The sequence below is a fragment of the Heterodontus francisci genome, chromosome 5, assembly GCF_036365525.1.
Source record: "Heterodontus francisci isolate sHetFra1 chromosome 5, sHetFra1.hap1, whole genome shotgun sequence".
In the NCBI taxonomy this organism is placed as follows: Eukaryota; Metazoa; Chordata; class Chondrichthyes; order Heterodontiformes; family Heterodontidae; genus Heterodontus; species Heterodontus francisci.
This window is the reverse complement of record NC_090375.1, coordinates 171,732,562-171,759,978: the sequence shown is the minus strand read 5'-3', so window position 1 is coordinate 171,759,978 and position 27,417 is coordinate 171,732,562. Positions and strand designations below refer to the sequence as shown.

General features: G+C 44.4%; 1 protein-coding gene across 4 annotated transcripts in view; it reads right to left on the bottom strand.

The window, feature by feature from the left end:
• The window catches only part of rttn (rotatin), a 336,287-nt gene extending 315,163 nt beyond the window's left edge, over positions 1-21,124 (bottom strand). For all 4 annotated transcript variants that reach the window (XM_068032345.1, XM_068032341.1, XM_068032344.1 and 1 more), the window contains exons 1-3: positions 20,785-21,124; positions 5,236-5,423; positions 2,646-2,841 (exon numbers count right to left, since the gene is read on the bottom strand). In XM_068032345.1, the coding sequence (XP_067888446.1) occupies positions 2,646-2,841; positions 5,236-5,423; positions 20,785-20,815 (415 nt within the window). In that variant the 5' untranslated portion in view covers positions 20,816-21,124. The remainder of the gene's footprint in view (positions 1-2,645; positions 2,842-5,235; positions 5,424-20,784) is intronic.
• Positions 21,125-27,417: the final 6,293 nt, after the last annotated feature.

The following is a 27,417-nucleotide window of genomic DNA, read 5'->3' as shown; positions in this document are numbered from 1 at the left end:
AGCATAGTAGGGAAAGTCTTCACTCGTGTCGCTTTAAACAGGCTCCAGAAGCTGGCTGAGTGTGTCTATCCTGAGGCACAGTGTGGCTTTCGAGCAGAGAGATCCACCATTGACATGCTGTTCTCCCTTCGACAGCTACAGGAGAAATGCCATGAAAACAGATGCCCCTCTACATTGCTTTCATTGATCTCACCAAAGCCTTTGACCTTGTCAGCAGAAGTGGTCTCTTCAGACTACTAGAAAAGATTGGATGCCCACCAAAGCTACTAAGTATCATCAGCTCATTCCATGACAATATGAAAGGCACAATTCGGCATAGCGGCGCCTCAACAAACCCCTTTCCAATCCTGAGCGGCGTGAAACAGGGCTGTGTTCTCGCACCTATACTGTTTGGGATCTTCTTCTCCCTGCTGCTCTCACATGCATTCAAGACCTCAGAAGAAGGAATTTTCCTCCACACAAGATCAGGTGGCAGGTTGTTCAACCTTGCCCAACTAAAAGCGAAGACCAAAGTATGGAAAGTCCTCAGCAGGGAACTCCTCTTGGCTGACGATGCTGCATTAACATCTCACACTGAAGAGTGACTGCAGAGACTCATCGACAGGTTTGCGGCTGCCTGCAATGAATTTGGCCTAACCATCAGCCTCAAGAAAACAAACATCATGGGGCAGGATGTCAGAAATGCTCCATCCATCAATATCGGCGACTACACTCTGGAAGTGGTTCAAGAGTTCACCTACCTGGGCTCAACTATCACCAGTAACCTGTCTCTCGATGCAGAATTAAACAAGCGCATGGGAAAGGCTTCCGCTGCTATGTCCAGACTGGCCAAGAGAGTGTGGGAAAATGGCGCACTGACACGAACACAAAAGTCCAAGTATATCAAGCCTTTGTCCTCAGTACCTTGCTCTACGGCAGCGAGGCCTGGACAACGTACGTCAGCCAAGAGCGACGTCTCAATTCATTCCATCTTCGCTGCCTCCGGAGAATCCTTGGCATCAGGTGGCAGGACCATATCTCCAACACAGAAGTCCGCGAGGCGGCCAACATCCCCAGCTTATACTCACTACTGAGTCAGCGGCGCTTGAGATGGCTTGGCCATGTGAGCCGCATGGAAGATGGCAGGATCCCCAAGGACACATTGTACAGCGAGCTTGTCACTGGTACCAGACCCACCGGCCGTCCATGTCTCCGCTTTAAAGACGTCTGCAAGCACGACATGAAGTCCTGTGACATTGATCACAATTCGTGGGAGTCAGTTGCCAACGATCGCCAGAGCTGGCTGGCAACCATAAAGGCGGGGCTAAAGCATGGCGAGTCAAAGAGACTTAGCAGTTGGCAGGGAAAAAAGTCAGAAGCGCAAGGGGACAGCCAACTGTGTAACAGCCCCGACAACTAATTTTATCTGCAGCACCTGTGGAAGAGTCTGTCACTCTAGAATTGGACTTTATAGCCACTCCAGGCACTGCTGCACAAACCACTGACCACCTCCAGGCCCTTACCCATTGTCTCTCGAGACAAGGAGGCCAAGAAGAAGAAGAAGAAAAAAAAACATCTCATCACATGCTGGGAGGTTTCTAGTTTGAGGTACTCAACTGTGGTTGTCTGGCCTTATGGCAATGAAGACAGGGAGACAAAAATACACAGAAAAGGCTGTAAAGTCCAGTCCTAAACAGAAAACAGTGAGGGAAAACATAAGCTGCTTTTGGAAGGAGAATGCAAGAGGGTAGTCAGGAGATATTTAGTTTGAATCAAGCAAGATTTTGTACCATTATGCAAAGATAAGTTGTACTGATTTAATTCAGGTGAGATGGATCATAATCATTACTCTGTATGTTCATTGCTGTGAAATAAAACAATGGTTTGTATCTGGTCTTGTTGAACCAGGTTTTTCTTCAGACTGCCTTTGAAAAGACTGCAAATGACATGAATATGCAGTTCATATCAAAATAATGTACGATTATTATACCTCTAGCTATGTTATCGTATCAATAGTTATTAGACAGTGAGAGTCTATTTTGGAAAGTAAGGAGCATGGGATTCCCTTATGGGAGTGCCTGAGGCCACTGAACCCTAGAAAGTGTGTCAGGACAACCTGAATTTGTAAAAGTCTTGTTTCGCAGTAACAACTTCCTTTTTAAGTGAAAGTTGATGATTCCTGCAGGAGACAAGCTTGTGTGGAAATTCAACTCAGTGAGAAATCTCTATTCGAGCATCTATTTTCCACCTACCACTGTGGCAGTTTTTGCATTCTATGCCATGGCTTCATTATTGTTCTCAATAGTTACTAAGGCTTGCTTTTATGTTGCAGTTGTTTTCTTTCTTTAAAAAAAATATTTATATACCCAGAGAATGTCACATTTAAAGCATATTCAGAGTCCCTCATTGTCTTCACCAATTTGCTTTCAGTACCTGGTGACATTAACATGAAAACTTCGATATACATGTCACATCAAGGAAGTGCTGCACAAATGCCGACATCCCAGGCTGCCACCAATTCATTGTTTTAAAGCACATACACAGGGTAACAAGAAACAAATGCAATACATCTATCCACATACAGACAGTACTGTTGTGAAAAACCAAAAGAATACTTTGTCCCAGTATTAGATGCCATAAGTTAAACATCGACCTGCTCAGGTTACCTTTGTCCTCAGAGGATTTCAGAGGCTGTGAGTGATAGGCAATAGCTGGTACATCAACGATAGTATCAGGCAGTTTGAACAGATCATCCATAACCTCATCAATACAGGCTTGTAGCTTTGGCTCCACATTGGGTCTCAGCTCTGCTAGAAATTCCAAAGCTCCAATTTCTCGAAATAGTTGGGCTACTGAAGAATACTTTAAGTGGAAAAAAAACAAATGTTAAATTTACTATGTAGTTCTTATTCTTCCTCATTTATCAATGGCAGTCTAAATTGACATAAAAAGTACATGTCAAAATGCTACAATGAAAATATGAGCAATACCATACATTTAAGAGCTTTATGATGATTACATGGGCCTGTATTTTTCTGTGATAATGATTGCGAAACTGCCAGTGTTCACCACCATCACTCCACTGAAACTGACAGCAATTTCTTGAGTCCGCACATGTGCAGAATAACACGGAAATCCATACGTTGTTGTCAATAATTCTATGCTTCTCCAGAGGGTGCACTGTTGAGGCATTGCCCTCACTAAACGAACTCCAGATTCCAATCATGGGAAACATTAGAACTGATGAAAACTTCCACTCCAACACTGTTAGCCTCACAAAAAACTTTGAAGAAGACGTGACTAGGTTTTTAATGGCACACCAACTTTGTAATTACTGCTGGACACCCTCACTGGCCTTGAAAAGCTAATTTTATATTTGTGGAATGTCAAATTTCGCCATAATGATAAAATCACATTTTTAAAAGAAGTAATATTTTTCTTATTTTAAATATTTATCTTTATTTCTGCTTTTCTTTAAATCCAATCTTAATCATTTACTTTGTTATCTGAAAATTTAAATTTTAAGAGAAGGATTTTAATGCTTTTAACTTCTGGTCTGCTGTTTGGGAATACTTCATGTGATTGGCTGCTTACCTGCTTGCTGACATCACTGCAGTTGCATGCCTGGAGATCCCCTTCACATGTCGCTCAATTTAAATTGCTGTCAATAAAGGGGAAAACAATGCCACAGAGATTGCTAGATCTTTGCGGGCAGCTTTCTTTGAGGTCCTCGGCAAACACCCTTGCTTCACTGCTGATCGCAAAATCAAGGCCATTAAATTATTTTCAGCATCATCTTATGTTAGGCCTTTTTGGTTGCCACCTACAAATCAGCAGTGACTACATTTAGAAGTTAATCATTGGCTGTGAAACTTTTTGCAATATCCTGGGGTCTGGATAAGTGCTTTACAAACATAAATTCCTTTTTCTTTAATCTAAGCTTCATTGTCAGTTCATTTCTGGCAGAGGCAGGAGATGCACCTGGTTAATGAATAAGGAAACACTTAAATTTTGAGGGGCTAACTGTCTGAACATAGATTATTTTGTCTTTCTTACCCTATATTGTTTTCGTGAATGAGGTACAACTTTCCACATTCTCAAAATACCCTCTATTCTTGCTACTAGATACAAGCCTTTATTCAGCAGTAGCACTATCACCTTAGTGGGGTAGAGGTTCAAGTCCCTCTCCAGAGACTGGGGCACATAATCTAAGATGACATTCCAATGCAATACTGAGGGAGTGTTGCACTGGCAGGTGCTGTATTTCAGATAAGACGCTAAACTGAAGATCAGCCTGCCCTATTGAGCAGACGTGAATGATCCCATGGCACTATTCGAACAGCAGCGAGGGAGCTCTCCTCGTGTCTTGTCCAATACTTATCCCTCAACCAACATCACTGAAATAGTCATTAATCTTATTGCCATTTGTGGGAACTTGTGTGCAAATTGGTTGCAACATTTCTCTACATTACAGCAGTGACTACAGTTAAAGTACTTTGTTGGCTGTGATGGGTTTGGGAAGTCCTGAGGTTGAGAATGATGCTATATAAATGCAAGCTAGTTCCCTCTTTACTAGATTTATCTCATGCCTCCATAAGGTCCCTGGGCAATCTTCAAAAGCAGCAGATAAAGAATTCAAACCTCATTTTACTTCAAAAACATTAAGCAAAAGATGAACAACTACATAAGCAGCAGTTATGTAATACAACTATTACGGCCAGTACACTTTGGGGAGGAGAAAAATAGGTGAATTAGATCAAGGCTGGCGAGGTGTAGTAATCACTATAATACTTTCACATATTTAACTTGAAGTATATCTAGCCATCACATTTCTGATGTATGATTTGGATTTCCTGATGATGCAGGGGCATATCACCCTGAATATTTATATTGAAGGTCCTTTGCTAAAATTTTGGAAAATAATTGTAATTAACTGCAGCTCAAGTAGAAATATAAACCAGAACAGCTAAGCACAGGTTTCACAACATGTTGTAAATCATACCAGACAGCCAATTATAATGACTATATAAAATCACCAGGATTGTAAACACATTGATTAAGCCAACTCGAGTTCAGCATTCACACTAGTTTGACTCAAAATTCATAGATTCGATCTTATTAATAAACAGCATTGGTAATTACAAAACAAAGTGAAGGGCAACAGTATTTATTCCACTTTTCAATACCAAGCACATTTAAGTGATTCCTCTAATACACTCACAATAAAACATAATGAAGGTGGTGTTGAACAAATACCTTTACAAGGCGACTACATAGAGTGAGTACCTCTCCCTGCATTGGAACAGTTGGAAAGTTGAACCATTCAAATAGTCGAATAAAAAGGCTCTTTTCTTGAGCCAGATCAATAATAGAAATCAAACCATGATCAATTTTGCACAAAATATTCTTCAGTGCTCGAACTCTAATTTCCACCAGCTGGTGACCTACAAGAAAAAGAGTAAAGGTTAAAGTCCACTTTGACAATTTAACTTACTTCTAGATTAACAGTTAAGGTGGACAAGGGTCTGAGATGACATTTTTATATTGCCAGGGTGCAGCCAATGAGAGACATATGGGTCTTCCTCCATTTGCTGCACTTCATACTACCAGCCCCAGGCTCAAGCTTAAGTATAACGAGGGAGCTGCTCCCCCTCATTTCCACTAATTCAATAACTGAACCACAAACATTACATAGCAGAACCTAGTACAACCCACAAATGAGTGCAAATAAAAGAACAAGGGAGACACACGAGATCACTTCCTAAGACATGAACACCAAAATATAGACAATACAAAAATACCTGTAGAATCAAGAGACGTTGTAAAAGTGAGAAACAAGGCTCTACAAATCTTAGCTTAGGAACTTCCATATTATCAGAATTAGCTTCAACCACCAATTAGCCTAACTGTAGACCTCAAATTATCTGTCATTGCTACCATTCAGTGGAACTCTTCAGTTCAGAGCAGGATTAATCCAAAAAGAATTTTTGCGTATAATCATGTGATGGTTACACATGGGCAAAACTTTACTCCTGTTTATGTGTCTTCGCAATGCCAAAAACTCAGTTACTCTAACTTCTGTTGCCAAAGTATTCTTGTGTTTGTGCAGCATACTGCAACATTTGGTAGTAATATCTACACTGCATATAAGATACTACACAATACATGCAGTAAGAAAGCACGCACAGGAATAATATTCTGTCTCTACAAAAGATTTAATTTCTTCCATATTAACTTATAATGTTTTGTAATGGCAGGTTTGAGAGAGAAGACTTCAGCCCAACCAACACTAATCTGTTTTTATGTACAATTCAAATTAGTCATTTTTAAGTGAAGTCAGCATTTGCCATGACATACTTGACAACAAAAAAGTACATTCAGATTTTTATCTTATGAATAAACATTTGGTCTTAGTCTGCATTTCTAATGTTGAGGTTAATGCCATTTTGGAGCATGCATTCCCTGTGTCGAGGTCCCAATTTGGGGATTTAATTGTTAAAACTTACAAAAATCCTATCAAAAGCAATCATTTAAAGTAATGTTATCATAATAGTGTCAAAATTGCCTGTCAGCGCACATACATCACCTCCGTGAAGCTGCTTCTGCATGGCTTGTTGGATTGGATCCTCTCTTGGTACTCGAGAGGGCAAGAGCAATCAACATTTATGTGAATGCCTTCAGCTCCTCCACAGTGAAGAAACTGATGCCGAACAGCAGAAAAGCAGCATGGGGAAATTACTAGTCATGGTTAAAGCCTTGGGTTTTGAGGAGGCTTTCGAAAGTAGGGGGTCATCGTAAGAGTGGTCAAGATAGCATGACTAAGATGGTTAAAAGTCCAGGCACTGAGAGTGGAGTGGCGGGACATACACACAAGAGACCAGCAGGGAAAGATAGAAGAGAACAGAGTGGAAGAAGGGCTGAAGGACGCTGTAGAAGTAAAGTGGGATACAGCGGTGGGAATTTGTGAATGAAGACAAGAATTCTGAATACAATACATGGAGGGAAACCAGTGGAGGTCAGGGAGGATAGGGTGATGGGAATGAGAGATATAGTATTGTTTCACAAGAGTTGGAACTTAATCAGTATGAAGTTTGGGATTCTGAAAGGAAAGCATGATGTGGAGCTTGGAGGTAACAAAGCATGTATGATGGCAACAGTGGCAGCAAGGAGGCATGAGCAGATGTAGGCAATATTGCGAAACTGGAATTGAGCAGTTTGAATGATGAACAGCAAATGGTGTTTGAAGCTCAGCTCATGGTCAAACAGCACACCGAGTAAGTTGGAGAAACAGCTTAAAAGGGGACTTTATCTTAATGTAATTATGAACATACATATTAGAAGTAGAAATAGACCATTCGGCCCCTTCAAACTTGTTCTGCCATTTAAGAAGATCATGGCTGATCTGATTGTGGCTTTAACTCCACTTTCCTGCCTATCCCCGATACCCTTTGACTCCCTTGTTATTCAAGAATTTATCTACCTCTGTCTTAAAAATATTCAATGACCCTGCCTCCACTGCCCTCTGGGGAAGAGAGTTCAACCCTCAGAGAAAGAATTTCTCCTCATCTCTGTCTTAAATGGGCGACTCCTTATTTTTAAACTGTGTCTCCTAAATCTAATCTCTCCCACAAGGGGAAACATCCTTTCAGTATCCAACCTGTCAAGTCCCCTCAGGATTTTATATGTTTCAATAAGGTCACCTCCCATTCTTCTAAACTCCAATAGATACTGACCCAACCTGTCCAACCTTTCTTGATAAAAATAACCGCACTCCACCCATCCCCCCCAATCCCAGGTATCAGTCCAGTGAACATTCTCTAAACTGCCTCTAACACATTTATATCCTTTCTTAAATGAGAACAAAACTGCACACAGTGCTCCAGATGTTGTTTCACCAATATCCATTACAACTGTAGCAAAACATCACTACTTTTATATTCCATTCCCCTTGCAATAAATGACAACATTCCATTTGCCTTCCTAATCACTTGCTGTATCTGCATACCAACCTTTTGTGATTCATGTACCAGGACACCCAGATCCCCCTGTACTTCAGAGTTCTGCAATCTCTCTCCATTTAAATAATATGCTGTTTTACTACTTTTCCTGCCAAAGTGGATAAGTTCATATTCTCCTACATTATACTACATTAATGCCCACTTACTTAACCTATCTACATCCCTTTGCAGACTCATTATGACCTCTTCACAACTTACTTTCCTACTTATCTTTGTACCATCAGCAAATTTAGTAACCATACATTTGGTCCCTTCATTAAAGTCATTGATATAAATTGTAAATTGATCTCTGTGGCACTCCATTCGTCACATCTTGCCAACCCAAAAATGACCCATTTATGCCTACTCTCTGCTTCCTGTTAGCTAACCAATCCTTTACCCATGCTAATATGTTACCCTCAACACCATGAGCTCTTATTTTGCTTAGTAACCTTTAATGTGGCACGTTGTCAAATTCCTTCTGGTATTCTAAGTATTGCACATCCACAGGTTCCCCTTTATTCACTATGTTTGTTACTTCCTCAAAGAACTCCAATAACAGAAATTGAATAGAAATAATAGATAATTAAAATAGAAAAATAAATTCATTAAACTAAAAATGGCTAAAAATAAGAATCAAATCTAGAAAAAAAGCAATGAAAACCAGAAAGCCTCAGGACAGGGCATATGAAGTAGCATAGGCAAGCCCTTGGAAGTAAGCCAATAAACACTGAATTATTTGTTAATATAATAAACATTTTAGATCTGTGCACATTTCCCATTAATTTTTTGCCATTACAAATTCTCATGTCTAAATACACTATGGAACCAGCCCATGTCAATTTATTATATCTCATCAGACCTCATCACTTGCAGGCGGATGTAACTGCAGCTTGATCAGAAGGGTGGAACATGGTGATACAGTCAATGCAGACAAATTCCAGAGCAGCAGGAGAGACCAAGATGTGACTCGGTAATAAAGACCGCTCCTCCTCCACCACAGCAGTTTGGACAGGGCAAGTGCTGAAAAGTATTTCCTGCCAGGATGGCTTCAGTAAGGGACAAGATGTTGCCATCCATAGGCCAAGTTTAGATCAAAGACAAGATATCAATAAGATCATCTACTATGATTGTGGTTGACAAAGTCTTTGTTTGCATTCTAGAAGGAAAAGAAAGCTGAGATAATTATTGATCTATTGGCAGAGTAGAGGGGTTGGTGGTGGGTGAAATGATCAGGTTGAAAGGATGTTGGTCAGCTTAGCATTTGTGGCAAGCTGGATGGATAGGTTGGTGAGAGAGAATGATGGGACCTTTATGGTGGCAGTCAATAATAGAAAATACTAACCAACATTATCCATTAAAATTGTTTACCCAGAATTGTTTATTATAAATGTTGGACAATAATTGTGACAACAGAAAGGAAGGTTTATGGACTGGGATGTGCATACTCAGGATGTTTAATACCCAGTATAGTGTTGTTTGGAAGGGAGGTCCAGGATTTCAACCCAGCGAGTGAAGGAATGGTGATATATTTCCAAGCCAGAATGGTGTGTGACTTGGAGAAGAACTTGCAGAGGTGGTGTTCCCATGCATCTGCTGTCCTTGTCCTTCTAGGTGGTAGAGGTCGCGAGTGTGGAAGCTGCTGTTGAAGGAGGCATGGTGAATTGCTGCAGTGCATCTTGCAGATGGTACACACTGCTGCCAATGTGAGTCAGCGGTGGAGGGAATGAATGTTGAAGGTGGTGGATGGGGTCCCGATCAAGGGGGCTGCTGACCCAGCTCCTGAACTCATTACAACCTTGCTCCAAATATGGACAAAAGAGCTGAACTCAAGAGGTGAGGTGAGTGACTGCCTTTGATATCAAGGCAGCATTTGACTGAGTACAGCATCAAGAAGCCTGAGCCACATTGAACTTAATGGGAATCGGGGGAAACCTCTTCGCTAGTTGTAGTCATACTTGGCACAAAGGACGATGGTTATGGCTATCGGAGGCCAATCATCTCAGCCCCAGGCCATTGGTGCAGGAGTTCCAAACGGAAAGGGCCGAGGCCCAACCATCTTCAGCTGCTTCATCAATCACCTTCCCTCCATCATAAAGGTCAGAAATGGGGATGTTCGCTTACGATTGCACAATTCTCAGTACCTTTCCTGACTCCTCAGTTACTGAAGCAGCCCATATCAAAATACAAGACCTGGACAACATTCAAGCTTGGGATAAAGAACAAAGAAAATTACAGCACAGGAACAGGCCCTTCGGCCCTCCAAGCCTGCGCCGATCCAGATCCTCTATCTAAATATGTCGCCTATTTTCTAAGGGTCTGTATCTCTTTGCTTCCTGCCCATTCATGTATCTGTCTAGATACATCTTAAAAGACGCTATCGTGCCCGCGTCTACCACCTCCGCTGGCAACGCGTTCCAGGCACCCACCACCCTCTGCGTAAAGAACTTTCCACGCATATCCCCCCTAAACTTTTCCCCTCTCACTTTGAACTCGTGACCCCTAGTAATTGAATCCCCCACTCTGGGAAAATGCTTCTTGCTATCCACCCTGTCTATACCTCTCATGATTTTGTACACCTCAATCAGGTCCCCCCTCAACCTCCGTCTTTCTAATGAAAATAATCCTAATCTACTCAACCTCTCTTCATAGCTAGCGCCCTCCATACCAGGCAACATCCTGGTGAACCTCCTCTGCACCCTCTCAAAAGCACCTACATCCTTTTGGTAATGTGGCGACCAGAACTGCACGCAGTATTCCAAATGTGGCCGAACCAAAGTCTTATACAACTGTAACATGACCTGCCAACTCTTGTACTCAATACCCCGTCCGATGAAGGAAAGCATGCCGTATGCCTTCTTGACCACTCTATTGACCTGCGTTGCCACCTTCAGGGAACAATGGACCTGAATACCCAAATCTCTCTGTACATCAATTTTCCCCAGGACTTTTCCATTTACTGTATAGTTCACTCTTGAATTGGATCTTCCAAAATGCATCACCTCGCATTTGCCCTGATTGAACTCCATCTGCCATTTCTCTGCCCAACTCTCCAATCTATCTATATTCTGCTGTATTCTCTGACAGTCCCCTTCACTATCTGCTACTCCACCAATCTTAGTGTCGTCTGCAAACTTGCTAATCAGACCACCTATACTTTCCTCCAAATCATTTATGTATATCACAAACAACAGTGGTCCCAGCACGGATCCCTGTGGAACACCACTGGTCACACGTCTCCATTTTGAGAAACTCCCTTCCACTGCTACTCTCTGTCTCCTGTTGCCCAGCCAGTTCTTTATCCATCTAGCTAGTACACCCTGGACCCCATGCGACTTCACTTTCTCCATCAGCCTACCATGGGGAACATTATCAACGCCTTACTGAAGTCCATGTATATGACATCTACAGCCCTTCCCTCATCAATCAACTTTGTCACTTCCTCAAAGAATTCTATTAAGTTGGTTAGACATGACCTTCCCTGCACAAAACCATGTTGCCTATCACTGATAAGCCCATTTTCTTCCAAATGGGAATAGATCCTATCCCTCAGTATCTTCTCCAGCAGCTTCCCGACCACTGACGTCAGGCTCACCGGTCTATAATTACCTGGATTATCCCTGCTACCCTTCTTAAACAAGGGGACAACATTAGCAATTTTCCAGTCCTCCGGGACCTCACCCGTGTTTAAGGATGCTGCAAAGAAACCTGTTAAGGCCCCAGCTATTTCCTCTCTCGCTTCCCTCAGTAACCTGGGATAGATCCCATCCGGACCTGGGGACTTGTCCACCTTAATGCCTTTTAGAATACCCAACACTTCCTCCCTCCTTATGCCGACTTGACCTAGAGTAATCAAACATCTATCCCTAACCTCAACATCCGTCATGTCCCTCTCCTCGGTGAATACCGATGCAAAGTACTCGTTTAGAATCTCGCCCATTTTCTCTGACTCCACGCATAACTTTCCTCCTTTGTCCTTGAGTGGGCCAATCCTTTTTCTAGTTACCCTCTTGCTCCTTATATATGAATAAAAGGCTTTGGGATTTTCCTTAACCCTGTTTGCTAAAGATATTTCATGACCGCTTTTAGCCCTCTTAATTCCTCGTTTCAGATTGGTCCTACATTCCTGATATTCTTTCAAAGCTTCGTCTTTCTTCAGCCTCCTAATCCTTATGTATGCTTCCTTTTTCCTCTTAGCTGGTCTCACAATTTCACCTGTCATCCATGGTTCCCTAATCTTGCCATTTCTATCCCTCATTTTCACAGGAACATGTCTCTCCTGCACGCTAATCAACCTCTCTTTAAAAGCCTCCCACATATCAAATGTGGATTTACCTTCAAACAGCTGCTCCCAATCTACATTCCCCAGCTCCTGCCTAATTTTGGTATAGTTGGCCTTCCCCCAATTTCGCACTCTGTCTTTAGGACCACTCTCGTCTTTGTCCATGAGTATTCTAAAACTTACGGAATTGTGATCACTATTCCCAAAGTAGTCCCCCACTGAAACTTCAACCACCTGGCCGGGCTCATTCCCCAACACCAGGTCCAGTATGGCCCCTTCCCGAGTTGGACTATTTACATACTGCTCTAGAAAACCCTCCTGGATGCTCCTTACAAATTCTGCTCCATCTAGACCTCTAACACTAAGTGAATCCCAGTCAATGTTGGGAAAATTAAAATCTCCTATCACCACCACCCTGTTGCTCCTACATCTTTCCATAATCTGTTTACATATTTGTACCTCTATCTCACGCTCGCTGTTGGGAGGCCTGTAGTACAGCCCCAACATTGTTACCGCACCCTTCCTATTTCTGAGTTCTGCCCATATTGCCTCACAGCTCGAGTCCTCCATAGTGCCCTCCTTCAGCACAGCTGTGATATCCTCTTTGACCAGTAATGCAACTCCTCCACCCCTTTTACCTCCCTCTCTATCCCGCCTGAAGCATCGATATCCTGGGATATTTAGTTGCCAATCATGCCCTTCCCTCAACCAAGTCTCAGTAATAGCAATAACATCATACTCCCAGGTACTAATCCAAGCCCTAAGTTCATCTGCCTTACCAACTACACTTCTTGCATTAAAACAAATGCACCTCAGACCACCAGTCCCTTTGCGTTCATCATCTGCTCCCTGTCTACTCTTTCCCTTAGACGCACTGACTTCATTATCTAGTTCCTTACAGGCTTTAGTTACTACCTCCTTATTGTCCACTGACCTCCTCCTTTGGTTCCCATCCCGCTGCCACATTAGTTTAAACCCTCCCCAACAGCGTTAGCAAAAGCACCCCCAAGGACATTGGTTCCAGTCCGGCCCAGGTGTAGACTGTCCAATTTGTAATAGTCCCACCTCCCCCAGAACCGGTCCCAATGTCCCAAAAATCTGAACCCCTCCCTCCTGCACCATCTCTCAAGCCACGCATTCATCCTGACTATTCTTTCATTTCTACTCTGACTATCACGTGGCACTGGTAGCAATCCTGAGATTACTACCTCTGAGGTCCTACTTTTTAACTTGGCTCCTAACTCCCTAAATTCTGTTTGTAGGACCTCATCCCGTTTTTTACCTATATCATTGGTGCCTATGTGCACAACGACAACTGGCTGTTCACCCTCCCCTTTCAGAATGTTCTGCAGCCGATCTGAGACATCCCTGACCCATGCACCTGGGAGGCAACATACCATTCGGGTGTCTCGTTTTCGACCACAGAACCACCTATCTACTCCCCTTACAATCGAATCCCCGATGACTATAGCCCTTCCACTCTTTTTCCTGCCCTTCCGAACAGCAGAGCCAGCCACGGTGCCATGAACCTGGCTACTGCTGCCTTCCCCTGGTGAGCCATCTCCCTCAACAGTATCCAAAACGGTAAACCTGTTTTGGAGGGAGATGACCGCAGGGGACACCTGCGCTGCCTTCCTGCTCTTTCTCTGCCTTTTGGTCACTCATTCCCTTTCTCCCTCAGCAATCCTAATCTGCGGTGTGACCAATTCGCTAAACGTGCTATCCACGACCTCCTCAGCATCGCGGATGCTCCAAAGTGAGTCCATCCGAAGCTCCAGATCCATCATGCGGTCTAACAAGAGCTGCAGCTGGACACACTTCCAGCACGTGAAGGAGTCATGTGATAAGGATTATAAGAGACAAGTAACATTCATGCCACACAACTGCCAGGTGATGACCATCTCCAACAAGACAGAACCTATCCATCTCCCCTTGGCATTCAATGGCATCACCATCACTAAATTTCCCACCATCAACATCCTGAGGGTTATCATTGACCAGAAACTGAACTAGACCAGCCACATAAATAAGGTGGCTACAACAGCATGTCATAGGCAAGGAATTCTGTGATGAGTAACTCACTTCCTGACTTGGCAAAGCCTGTCCACCATCTATAAAGCACAGGTCAGGGGTGTGATGGAATACTCTCCACTTGCCTGGATTAGCATGGCTCCAACACCACTCAGCAAGTTCAACACCATCCAGGACAAAGCAGCTCATTTGATTGGCACCCCATCCAAAACCTTCAACATTCACTCCCTCCACCACAGAGGCACAGTTGCAGTGTCCACCATCTGCAAGATGCACTGCAGCAACTCGTCACGCCTCCTTCAACAGCACCTTCCAAATCTGTGACCTCTTCCACCTAGAAGGACAAGGGCAGCAGATGCATGGGAACACCACCATCTGCAAGTTCCCCTCCAAGCCACACACCATCCTCACTTGGAAATATATCGCCATTCCTTCACTGTCAGTGGATCGAAATTCTGGAACTCCCCTTTCTAACAGCACTGTGGGTGGACCTATACCAGATGGACTGCAGCAGTTCATGAAGGCAACTCACCACCACCTCTCAAGGGCAATTAGGGATGGACAACAAATGCTGGCCTGCGAGTGACACCGACATCCCATAAAATGAAAAAAATTTTAATCAGACATAATCACACAAGATAATACATTCCCAAATACAAACCACGTCATGAGGCCAATGCATTATAGAGACACAATCCTGACTTAACCGGGACACTTAGAAAGATGCTCCACACTCCAATGGGAGACTGTATTATAGAGACACACACCACACTGCACCAGAACACTGCATTATATAGCAACACAGTCCACATTCCAGCATGATAGAGAGAGACACTCCAACAGAACAATATATTCCAGATAGACACTTCACACTCCACCGAGAGACTAGTATAGAGAGACACACTCCACCAAGACACTGAATTATATAGAGCGAGACATTCCACACTCCAGCGAGACACTAAATTATGGAAGGAGACACTATTATAGAGAGAGACATTCCACCGAGACGCTATTGCAGAGAGAGACATTCCACCGAGGCGCTATTGCAGAGAGAGACATTCCGCCGAGATGCTATTGCAGAGAGACATTCCGCGAGATGCTATTGCAGAGAGAGACATTCCGCCGAGACGCTATTGTAGACAGAGACATTCCGCCGAGACGCTATTCTGGAGAGAGACGTTCCGCCGAGACGCTATTCTGGAGAGAGACGTTCCGCCGAGACGCTATTCTGGAGAGAGACGTTCCGCCGAGACGCTATTGTGGAGAGAGACGTTCCGCCGAGACGCTATTGTGGAGAGAGACGTTCCGCCGAGACGCTATTGTAGAGAGAGACATTCCGCCGAGACGCTATTGTAGAGAGAGACATTCCGCCGAGACGCTATTGTAGAGAGAGACATTCCGCCGAGACGCTATTGTAGAGAGAGACATTCCGCCGAGACGCTATTCTGGAGAGAGACATTCCGCCGAGACGCTATTCTGGAGAGAGATATTCCGCCGAGACGCTATTCTGGAGAGAGACATTCCGCCGAGACGCTATTATAGACAGAGACATTCTGCCGAGACACTATTCTAGAGAGAGACATTCCGCCGAGACGCTATTCTGGAGAGAGACGTTCTGCCGAGACGCTATTCTAGAGAGAGACATTCCACCGAGACGCTATTCTGGAGGGAGACATTCCGCCGAGACGCTATTCTGGAGAGAGACATTCCGCCGAGACGCTATTATAGAGAGAGACGTTCCGCAGAGACGCTATTCTGGAGAGAGACATTCCGCCGAGACGCTATTGTGGAGAGAGACATTCCACCGAGACGCTATTCTGGAGAGAGACGTTCCGCAGAGACGCTATTGTAGAGAGAGACACTCCACTGAGACACTATTATAGAGAGCGACACTGTTCACTTCATTGAGACACTGAATTATAGAAAGAGACACTCCAAACGCCACCAGGACACTGTATTAGAGAGAGGCACTCTGCACCACCAGGAAACTGAATTATAGCGACACTCCATTGGGACACTATTAGAAAGATGTGATACACTCCAGCAGGACACAGTATTCGAGAGAGACATACTCCACGGAACACCTGGACACTGCATGATATAGAAACACATACCACACTCCAGTGAGACACTATTATATCGAGACACACACCACATTCCAGATAGACACTGTTATGGAGACATTCCACACTCCAGCAGTACACTATATTACAGAAAGACACACCACAAGGACACTATTATAGAGAGAGACACTTACACTCCACCAGGACACTATTAGAAAGACGCTTCACACACCAGCGGGACACTGTTTAGGAGAGAGGAACACTCCACGATACACCGGCATACTACATTATATAGAAGCATACTCCACACTCCAGAAGGACACGGTACAACAGAGAGAGATACTCCACACTACACTGATACACTATTAAGACAGAGACACTCCACACTTCAGCAGAACATTGTATCATAGAGAAAGACACTCCAACTCTGTACTGGGACAACGTACAACAGAGAGAGACTACACACTCCACCACGACATGTATTATAGAGAGAGACACTGCACACTACACCGGAACACTGAATTCCAGAGAGAGATGCTGCACACACAACTGAGAAACAGAATTATAGAGAGAGAGAGAGACACTGCACACACCACCGGGACACTACATTTAGACAGAGACACTGCACACTCCACCGGGACACTATATTTAGACAGAGACACTGACACTCCACCGAGGCACTATATTTAGACAGAGACACTGCACACTCCACCAGGACACTATATTTAGACAGAGACACTGCACACTCCACCGGGATACTACATTTAGAGAGAGACACTGCACACTCCACCGGGACACTGTATTTAGACAGAGACACTGCACACTCCACTGGGACACTACATTTAGACAGAGACACTGCACACTCCACCGGGACACTACATTCAGAGAGAGGCACTGCACACTCCACCGAGACACTATATTTAGACAGAGACACTGACACTCCACCGAGGCGCTATATTTAGACAGAGACACTGCACACTCCACCAGGACACTATATTTAGACAGAGACACTGCACACTCCACTGGGATACTACATTTAGAGAGAGACACTGCACACTCCACTGGGATACTACATTTAGAGAGAGACACTGCACACTCCACCGGGACACTGTATTTAGACAGAGACACTACACACTCCACTGGGACACTACATTTAGACAGAGACACTGCACACTCCACCGGGACACTACATTCAGAGAGAGACACTGCACACTCCACGGGGACACTATATTTAGAGAGACACTGCACACTCCACCGAGGCGCTATATTTAGACAGAGACACTGCACACTCCACCAGGACACTATATTTAGACAGAGACACTGCACACTCCACTGGGATACTACATTTAGAGAGAGACACTGCACACTCCACTGGGATACTACATTTAGAGAGAGACACTGCACACTCCACCGGGACACTGTATTTAGACAGAGACACTACACACTCCACTGGGACACTACATTTAGACAGAGACACTGCACACTCCACCGGGACACTATATTTAGACAGAGACACTGCACACTCCACCGAGATACTACATTTAGAGAGAGACACTGGTACTCCACCGAGACACTATATTTAGACAGAGACACTGCACACTCCACTGGGACACTACATTTAGACAGAGACACAGCACACTCCACCGGGACACTACATTCAGAGAGAGACACTGCACACTGCACCGGGACACTATATTTAGAGAGACACTGCACACTCCACCGGGACACTATATTTAGACAGAGACACTGCACACTCCACCAAGACACTATATTTAGACAGAGACACTGCACACTCCACCAGGACACTATATTTAGACAGAGACACTGCACACTCCTCCGGGACACTACATTTAGACAGAGACACTGCACACTCCACCGGGACACTACATTTAGACAGAGACACTGCACACTCCACCGGGACACTACATTTAGACAGAGACACTGCACACTCCACCGGGACACTATATTTAGACAGAGACACTGCACACTCCACCGGGACACTATATTTAGACAGAGACACTGCACACTCCACCGGGACACTATATTTAGACAGAGACACTGCACACTCCACCGGGACACTATCTTTAGACAGAGACACTGCACACTCCACCGGGACACTATCTTTCGACAGAGACACTGCACACTCCACCAGGATATTACATTTAGACAGAGACACTGCACACTCCACCGGGACACTATATTGAGACAGAGACACTGCACACTCCACCGGGACACTATATTGAGACAGAGACACTGCACACTCCACCGGGACACTATATTTAGACAGAGACACTGCACACTCCACCGGGACACTATCTTTAGACAGAGACACTGCACACTCCACCGGGACACTATCTTTCGACAGAGACACTGCACACTCCACCAGGATATTACATTTAGACAGAGACACTGCACACTCCACCGGGACACTATATTGAGACAGAGACACTGCACACTCCACCGGGACACTATATTGAGACAGAGACACTGCACACTCCACCGGGACACTATATTTAGACAGAGACACTGCACACTCCACCGGGACACTATCTTTAGACAGAGACACTGCACACTCCACCGGGACACTATCTTTCGACAGAGACACTGCACACTCCACCAGGATATTACATTTAGACAGAGACACTGCACACTCCACCGGGACACTATATTGAGACAGAGACACTGCACACTCCACCGGGACACTATATTGAGACAGAGACACTGCACACTCCACCGGGACACTATATTTAGACAGAGACACTGCACACTCCACCGGGACACTATATTTAGACAGAGACACTGCACACTCCACCGGGACACTATATTTAGACAGAGACACTGCACACTCCACCGGGACACTATCTTTAGACAGAGACACTGCACACTCCACCGGGACACTATCTTTCGACAGAGACACTGCACACTCCACCAGGATATTACATTTAGACAGAGACACTGCACACTCCACCGGGACACTATATTGAGACAGAGACACTGCACACTCCACCGGGACACTATATTGAGACAGAGACACTGCACACTCCACCGGGATATTACATTTAGACAGAGTCACTGCACACTCCACCGGGACACTATATTTAGACAGAGACACTGCACACTCCACCGGGATATTACATTTGGACAGAGACACTACACACTCCACCGGGATATTACATTTAGACAGAGACACTGCACACTCCACCGGGACACTATATTGAGACAGAGACACTACACACTCCACCGGGACACTATATTTAGACAGAGACACTGCACACTCCACCGGGATATTACATTTAGACAGAGACACTGCACACTCCACCGGGACACTATATTGAGACAGAGACACTGCACACTCCACCGGGACACTATATTGAGACAGAGACACTGCACACTCCACCGGGATATTACATTTAGACAGAGTCACTGCACACTCCACCGGGACACTATATTTAGACAGAGACACTGCACACTCCACCGGGATATTACATTTGGACAGAGACACTGCACACTCCACCGGGATATTACATTTAGACAGAGACACTGCACACTCCACCGGGACACTATATTGAGACAGAGACACTGCACACTCCACCGGGACACTATATTTAGACAGAGACACTGCACACTCCACCGGGATATTACATTTGGACAGAGACACTGCACACTCCACCGGGATATTACGTTCGGACAGAGACACTGCACACTCCACCGGGACACTACATTCGGACAGAGACACTGCACACTCCACCGGGACACTATCTTCAGACAGAGACACTGCACACTCCACCGGGACACTATATTTAGACAGAGACACTGCACACTCCACCGGGACACTATATTTAGACAGAGACACTGCACACTCCACCGGGACACTATATTTAGCCAGAGACACTGCACACTCCACCGGGACACTATATTTAGCCAGAGACACTGCACACTCCACCGGGACACTATATTTAGCCAGAGACACTGCACACTCCACCGGGTCACTATATTTAGACAGAGACACTGCACACTCCACCGGGACACTATATTTAGCCAGAGACACTGCACACTCCACCGGGACACTATATTTAGACAGAGACACTCCACCGGGACACTATATTTAGACAGAGACACTGCACACTCCACCGGGACACTATATTTAGCCAGAGACACTACACACTCCACCGGGATATTACATTTAGACAGAGACACTGCACACTCCACCGGGACACTATATTTAGACAGAGACACTGCACACTCCACCGGGACACTATATTTAGACAGAGACACTACACACTCCACCGGGATATTACATTTAGACAGAGACACTGCACACTCCATTTGGACAGAGAAAAACACTGCCGCAGGACACTATTATAGACAGTCCACAATCTAACAGGAATAATTCATATAACAATGGCTTTGCGCTAATGCCTGCTGTCTGTACCCAGTTTTTTGATGAGCGCTGACAGCTCCATGGGCTACTCTGGAGATCAGTCTCCGGGGATCCAGTGGACGGATTCAACTGTCGCGCCGGGTCCGGCTGTGAATATGCTCCGGGTGATACATCAGTCTCCCAAAATGGTCCCCATCGTCAGGAATTGGCGCTGCTGGTTTTACAACTAACAGCATTGAGCACACAGTATGTCTGATTAATTGCCAGTAATCTTTCTTGAATTTATGGAGCGCTGAGAGACTGGACTGTTAATATTCACCACTAATTTCAGGAGAAACAACTGTATTCTGGGAACAATAGTTCCTCCTAACCTCCACCATGCCCTGGCGTGTAGTCCGCATGCGCGGTTGCTCGCGGGTTTGTTCAGGCGGTTGGCGGGAGAGCCGCGCGAGCGGTGCTGATGGGTGGGGCCGAGTGATGGTGGGCGGGGCCTGATGTTTGTGGGTGGGGCTGAGCACTGGTGGGCGGGGCCTGGAGCTGATGAGTGGGGCCTGGCGTTGGTGGGCGGGGCCTGTGGCCGGTGGGCGAGGCCTGTGGCTGGTGGGCGGGGCCGAGCAGGGAGAATCATCGAATTCAAAAGAGCAGTGAGATAGTGACCAGATAATCTGTGTTGTTGATTGAAGGATAAATATTAGCCAGGACCTTGGGGATAACTCCACTGCTCTTTTTCAAAATGGTGCCAAGGGACCTTTTACATCAGGGGTGTTCAACCTTTTCGCGTGGGGGTCCACGTTACAATTTTTGCCCAACATAAGGGGCTGGTGAGAAAATTTCGGAAAGATAAAGGCATTACAATTTATCCTACTATCAAAACAACAACAAATGTGCATTTTTGTGAAGATGCTTGAAATGAGAAAACTGATTTATTGACTTACTTTCTCGTCACTATATTGAAAACTGACTTAGTGACATACCTGGCGTTGTTTTTGTTTGCATAGGTAGTCAGTCTCTGCCAGCATACTTGATGTAGCAATGCGGAGTATTCTGGATAGATTTACATCGGTCAGGAGAGACCTTGATTTGTCTCACCCATCTCCCCGCACTCTCTATCAGTGTCTCTCTTCCCCCATCTCCCACCCCTCTCCCTTTCCCCCTCTAGTACTAGGGGCCACAGATTGAAAGTTTTGGGCAAAAGATGCAGAGGAATGTGAGGAAGTCTTTTTTACACAGCGGGTGGTAATGACCTAGAACTTGCTAACCACAAGGGTTGTGGAAGCAGAGATGATCAAAGACTTCAAGAGGACGTTGGAAGACCACCTAAGAGAAATAGACTTGCAGGGCTATGGGAATCGAGCTGTGGAGTGGGACTGTCTGCATAGCTCCATGGGGAGCCAGTTTGGCCTCTATGTGCCGAATGGGCGGCACAGTGGCGCAGTGGTTAGCACCGCAGCCTCACAGCTCCAGTGACCCGGGTTCAATTCCGGGTACTGCCTGTGTGGAGTTTGCAAGTACTCCCTGTGTCTGTGTGGGTTTCCTCTGGGTGCTCCGGTTTCCTCCCACATGCCAAAGACTTGCAGGTTGATAGGTAAATTGGCCATTAGCAATTGCTAATGGGGAATAATAGGGAAATATAGGGACAGGTGGGGATGTGGTAGGATTATGGAATTAGTGTAGGATTAGTATAAATGGGTGGTTGATGGTCGGCACAGACTCGGTGGGCCGAAGGGCCTGTTTCAGTGATGTATCTCTAAACTAAATGGCCTTCTTCTATGCCATAAATAAATGACTCTGACTCCCTCTCCTCTCTCTCTGTGTCTCCCTTGCTCCCCGCTGCAGTCATTCCGAAAACTGGATATTTACCATGCCAGTTTTATTTAAGCTTGGGCGAATGGAGGCAGGGACCTGCACAGTGTGCCAGGATGCTTGACATTTATGAAACCACGCAAAAGCAGAAGGGGCAGCCGATCTCAGGGTGCCTGCGTTGCATTCCACTAATCAGCGCTAACGGCACCCGGGCAGCCACAGGGAGTGACCAATCACAGACTGGGATCCACCACCTGTCAGACACAGGTCCTGCTTACCCCCTCTGCCTGACGTACAGGGAAGCCATCAATCAGAGCCAAGCCACAAGCAGATTGACAGTCCGGATTCTGGCCCACGGGCCCTATGTTGGACAACCCTGCTTTACATCCACCCGAGCAAAGCCTCAGTTTAATGTCTCAGCCAAAAGACAGCACCTCCAACGGTACAGCACTCCCTCAGTACTGCATTGGAGCATCAGCCTTGATTTTTGTGCTCAAGCCCTTGAATGAACCTTGAATCTGGACCTCTGTGACTCAGAAGCGAGAGTGCTACCAACTGAGCCACAGGTCCAATCGCTTTCTAATAAAAGCTCACATACCATTTTCTCTCCTAATTGCTTGCTGTATCTACATGTTAACCTTTGTCTATCCATTCATGGAATCTGGGCATCGCTGGCGAGGCCAGCATTTAGTACCCATTGTTATGAAAGTGCTTCCATTTTTTGTGTTACATTTTTGTAGACTTATGTCTTAACACTGAAAAGAGTCCATGGATGTGTTTTTTTTTACAAAGTTCACTGAAAGGACACTTGGGATGTTATTTGAAAACAGTCTTTGCTGGAAATCATGTGCTTTAAGCTCAATAAACAACAGACACCTTGGTGACCTGGGAAAGATGTTTACAGAGAAGTGACATGTCAAGTTTTATGAGGGTCAGGAGGTTCTGAACTGCAGTTTGGTTTCACTTCTGAGATTTTGTTTTGATTCATTTGGGGTGTGGATAGTGTTTGAAAAGTAATTGAAGATCAACTTGCAAGAATAAAAACACTAAGTTCATCTCTCCAACATCTCTCTAAGAGCCCCTGAGAAGTCCAGTGTGTCAGCTCCTCTTTCCTCCTGTCTTTGAAAACCCCACATATTCAGTGTGATAACCAAAACCCTTGATGCCACATTTCTCTTGAGAAGCTGGAAAAAAACCTGCTAGATTAATACTTGATGCTGCCTGAATGAACTGCTTCTGAAAAGATCCTAGTGACCCGTCATTGTATACACGGACTCCAGACCAAAAGGAACAACTGACATCATTCCACAATTTCTCTTTTTTCTTCAAGAATTAGCAAGTATTTAGCCAATTTTTTTTGTCTTTTTCTTGTAATAGACCCCTGCATAGAAAATTTCTGTATTTTTTTCAGTGTGTGTGTGAATTTGTGTGTGGGGGATTTTAAAGGGAAACTTTCATATTTCAAATTGTGTGTTAATGCTTGCTTCGTTACTGGCTAAGTCTTGTTTTATAATAAACTGATAATTTTGTTGTTTATTAAATAAACCTGATTGGTGTAGTTTATTATGGAAATAAAGAGTACAGCGTATGATTGACCGCATCAGTAACCGGATAAACATTTAAATATATGCTGTGATCTGTGGAGAAGTAGAACAAGAAAAGACAATGCACTCCTCCCACCTCGGCCATATCATATAACTGGGAATTCTGTGCGGGATAACTCAAAAGCCGACGACGTGCAATTGTAAGTGTGGTAATAATTGAAAAGAGAAAAAGGAAAAACCAGGTTTCTTGTGTATTAGTGTAAAGTTTGCACTACCAGAATGTCTTTCTCAATTGCTTCGACCTTTCTGGAGAAGGAGGACTTATCCGTGAGTGATTTGAGAAACTTAACCAAGGTTAAGCTAATAGCATCCACAGCAAAATTGGAGTTAGAGTTAAAACCAGGAGCTAAGAAAGCAGACATAATTGAATTAATAGCACAGCATTTGAAATTGAAAGAAGAAAAAGGCGATCCAGATGCTAGTTCTGTTGAATTAGCTAGGATTAAGTTGCAATTGGAAATGAAAAACTTGAGCTTGAAAGAGAATTAACAATGAAGAAACCTGAACTTGAGAAAAAGGAAAGAGAAAGAAGGGAATTCAAATTTAAAAGGATGGAACTAAGACAAAGGGGTGATCTTGACTCCAGTGAAAGTTCTGGTGAGGAAAGATATGACTCCTGCCCAGGACCCAGTGAATAGCTGTTTAAAATTGTGCAAGCCCTCCCGAAGTTTGAGGAAAAGGATGTAGAGGCATTTTTCATTTCTTTTGAAAAGAAAGCCAAACAGTTGAAGTGGCCAAAGGAAATCTGGACACTGTTTATGCAAAACAAAAACAAACATTTAGTAGGGTGTTGGTAGACTTTGTAGAATCTTTACCGAAAACAAAAGCAGGACACCAATATATACTTACTATCATGGATATGACTACTCTGTTCCCAGAGGCCATTCACGAGAACAATTTCTGCTAAGGTAGTGGTAGAGAAGTTAACCCAGTTATTCACTAGATATGGATTACCAATTGAGATTCAGTCAGATCAAGGTTCCAATTTTATGTCTAAAATTTTCCAGCAAGTTATGTATAATTTGGGTATAACACAGTTAAGGTCTTCAGCATACCACCCACAGGCACAAGGGGCTTTAGAAAGGTACCATCAGGCCCTCGAAACAAAGATCAAGGCATACTGTCATAAATATCCCCATTATTGGGATAAAGGGCTAGAATTTCTTTTGTTTGCCACTAGGGATTCACCTAATGTGTCGACCGGTTTTAGTCCTTTTGAATTAGTTTATTGACATGAGATAAGAGGTCCTCTAAAACTAATTAAAGAAAGGTTTTTAGAACAGAGGGATGAATCCTCTCTGCAGGATTATGTATCCGTGTTCCAGGAGTGGCTCACGAGAACCTGCAAAGTGGCTCAGGAACACCTGAAAGCTTCCCAAAGAATCATGAAAAAATGGGCAGACAAGCATCCCAAGACCCAAATATTTCAACCAGGGGATGAGGTATTAGTATTACTGCCTTTACAGGATGAACTGCTGAAAGCACGGTTCAGTGGTCCATAAGAAGTTGTCAAGTTGGGGCGGCACAGTGGCGTAGTGGTTAGCACCGCAGCCTCACAGCTCCAGTGACCTGAGATCAATTCTGGGTACTGCCTGTGTGGAGTTTGCAAGTTCTCCCTGTGTCTGCGTGGGTTTCCTTCTGGTGCTCCGGTTTCCTCCCACAGCCAAAGACTTGCAGGTTGATAGGTAAACTGGCCATTATCAATTGCCCCTGGTATAGGTAGGTGGTAGGGGAATATAGGGACAGGTGAGGATGTGGTTGGGATTAGTGTAGGATTAGTATAAATGGGTGGTTGATGGTCGGCACAGACTCGGTGGGCCGAAGGGCCTGTTTCAGTGCTGTATCTCTAAATCAAATCAAATCAAAAGAATTGGTAAAGTAAATTATTTGATTGACACCCCAGATCGCTGGAAAAAGAATTGACCGGGAGGAGGATAAGCAAGCACAGGTATGTCAGGTATTAGGGACAGTGAAGGATGAAAGGGATGGTGAGATGAGGCAGAAGGAGGCCTAGATAATTCTCAGATTGAACCTCCTACTGTCTGGTTAGCTAATACTGAATTGTTAGGGAGATTGGATACTATGTTTTCATATTTACATGCAGAACAACATGAAGACCTAACAAGGCTACTCACAGCATTTAAAGGGATCTGTAGGGACAAGACAGGATATACAACCATAGCCGCATATGATGTGGATGTAGGGGAATTTTTTCCTACAAAACAGCATCCTTATCATTTAAATCCAGAGAAACAGGCCCAGGTAAAAGCAGAAATCCAGTACATGTTGGAAAACCACCTAATTGAACCCAGTCAAAGCAGGTGGAGTTTCCCAGTCATGTTAGTAACTAAACCTGACCATTCAACTATATTCTACATAGACTACAGAAAGGTTAACGTAGTAACAAAGGCAGACTCCTACCCAATTCCTCACTTGGAAGACTGTATTGACAGAGTGGGCATTGCCATGTTTCTTACCAAAAAAGGGGTACTGGCAGGTTCCTTTAACACCCCAAACTAAAGAAATATTGGCCTTTGTCACACTAGAAGGTCTTTTCCAATGCTGAGTGATGCCATTTGGGCTAAAAAAAAAATGCCCCAGCCATTTTTCAGAGACTAATGAACCAAGTGGTGGCCAGTGTTCCTAACTGTGGTTTAGCTTGATGATGTGCTGGTATACAGTGACACTTGGAAAGACCACTTGAAACAACTAGAAGCTCAGTTTAGAAAATTACAAACAGCTGATTTAGTGATAAACCTTGCCAAAAGTGAATTTGAAAAAGCAAGGGTAACCAACCTCGGGCATATGATAGGGAAAGGACAAGTGCTGGCAAGAGCAGCAGATGTACAAGCATAGGTGGAGTTCCCTACTCCTAAGATTAAGCAAGAAATCATGAGGTTTTTGGGATGTGTGATTTCTACTGTACGTTTGTACCAACTTTTAGTACTATAGTTGCTCCACTGACAGATTTGTTACAAAAAAAAAGCGAAATTAGTGTGGTCAGGAGAGTGTCAAGCATCTTTTGAGAGGCTGAAAGCCATTTTGCTTAATGAACCAATGTTGGCTGCTCCAAATTTCACTAAGCCGTTTAAGGTAGCAATTGATGCTAGTGACTTGGGGGTCGGTGCAGTCCTGTTACAAGACGATGAATCAGGCATAGAAAGGCCAGTGGGGTACATTTCCAAAAAGCTAAATCGACACCAAAAGAAATATTCAACAATGGAAAAAAAAGCTGGGTTTATTACTAGCTCTTAAGCATTTTGAATTCTATGTTTGC